The sequence below is a fragment of the Cicer arietinum genome, chromosome 3 (genome assembly GCF_000331145.2).
Source record: "Cicer arietinum cultivar CDC Frontier isolate Library 1 chromosome 3, Cicar.CDCFrontier_v2.0, whole genome shotgun sequence".
Classification (NCBI taxonomy): Eukaryota; Viridiplantae; Streptophyta; class Magnoliopsida; order Fabales; family Fabaceae; genus Cicer; species Cicer arietinum.
The window spans coordinates 3,877,772-3,879,152 of NC_021162.2; the positions used below are offsets into that span (position 1 = coordinate 3,877,772).

Consider the following 1,381-nt stretch of genomic DNA (forward strand, 5'->3'; position numbering starts at 1 on the left):
CATAGCCTTGTCACTAATAATTGATGAGTTGGACGTAAAAAGGTTTTAGTGGTTGATAGTTAGTTTAATGTGAAATTTTTAGCCTTTTTTTTATGGCTTCATTACCTAACAACAAACTACTTTTGAGATACGCATAGAGATGCTTTCTACAAAATTCTCACATCACAGCTAAAGTGTTAGTTCTAAATTCTAACAGAGTAAGTTTCTATGCATATGTTTGAGAACAACTCAGTGCTGTTAGGGATTTCACGATATAAACTTGCGGTGAGGCTAAAGCTCCGAATTGGAGTTCTAATTTTTACGGTAAAACGCGAAAATGGATGAGCTACCGTGTTTCCGAACACACGCTGGAAATATCAAACATGCATGATCAGTTTTCAACATCGTTATGGTATTTTACCTCAATTGTGAAAACTCCAAATCAAACAAAGAAACCTCAGAGTTCAAGGCTTTGCAAATATAAATTGTGTTCAATACCTTACACTATAGAGAGGGATTGTTCTATCTGCACCCCACCTGGAAGATGAACACATTTGTTATGTAGCATTCATACATGAACAATCTGAAATTACATAACATTAAAACCAAACCAAAGGCTAATCTGCAATAGCAACAAAGGCTGATTCTTTCATGACTTCCCCAGAATTATCATCAAAATGATAAAATTAAACTCTGATTACATCATTGTTACCAAAGCAAATCCCATATTCAGGATTGGCTAATAATAATGATTACCCATAGAAAAACCGGGGTATCCAAAGATAGTTTGAAACTGAAGACATCTATATGTACAATGTAAGCATATTCACATGCAAAATAAGACATATCTCAAGTATCTCACGAGCCTGAGCTCCTTGCTTTAGAGGACACGAAGCTGTGCAAGGAAAGCAGCACATAGATCCAAGAAAAGAAACTGCGGACCATGCACCCTTTGAAGATCAAGCAGATACTTTTCTTCCCGAGTTTTGTAAAGCTGTCAGAGATGTGAACATTAGAATTAGAGAATAATCTGGAAAAGAATTATAATTACCAAATAATGACAAGTTACACAACTAAGAAGATAGTGGCTCCAAATGCATATATTCACTGTCAAGAAACATCAATGATTTAAACATGTTGACCGTTACCATCTACTCTTTAGTTATAGCTTTTTTTTCTGGACATTCTGTAACTATAAACCACTTATCTCACTGTATAAATGAAATTTTCTTTTCATGTCAAATGCAGTAGGGATTACGGTTCTAAATGTACATTACCTGCACTTCAAATTTGACCACATTTGAACTAGAAACAGCCTCGTTCTCAATAATGCTGGAATCATCTCCAAAGTAATGATTATTATGCCCAGAATTGTTCACCATTCCTCCATGATTACCAGGAA

The 1,381-nt window shown here is 35.1% G+C and overlaps 1 protein-coding gene across 2 annotated transcripts in view; it reads right to left on the reverse strand.

The window, feature by feature from the left end:
- Window positions 1–421: 421 nt before the first annotated feature.
- The window catches only part of LOC101495625 (SNF1-related protein kinase catalytic subunit alpha KIN10), a 9,037-nt gene continuing 8,077 nt past the window's right edge, over window positions 422–1,381 (reverse strand). For both annotated transcript variants that reach the window (XM_073366117.1, XM_073366116.1), the window contains exons 11-12: window positions 1,257–1,379; window positions 422–973 (exon numbers count right to left, since the gene is read on the reverse strand). In XM_073366117.1, the coding sequence (XP_073222218.1) occupies window positions 860–973; window positions 1,257–1,379 (237 nt within the window). In that variant the 3' untranslated portion in view covers window positions 422–859. The remainder of the gene's footprint in view (window positions 974–1,256; window positions 1,380–1,381) is intronic.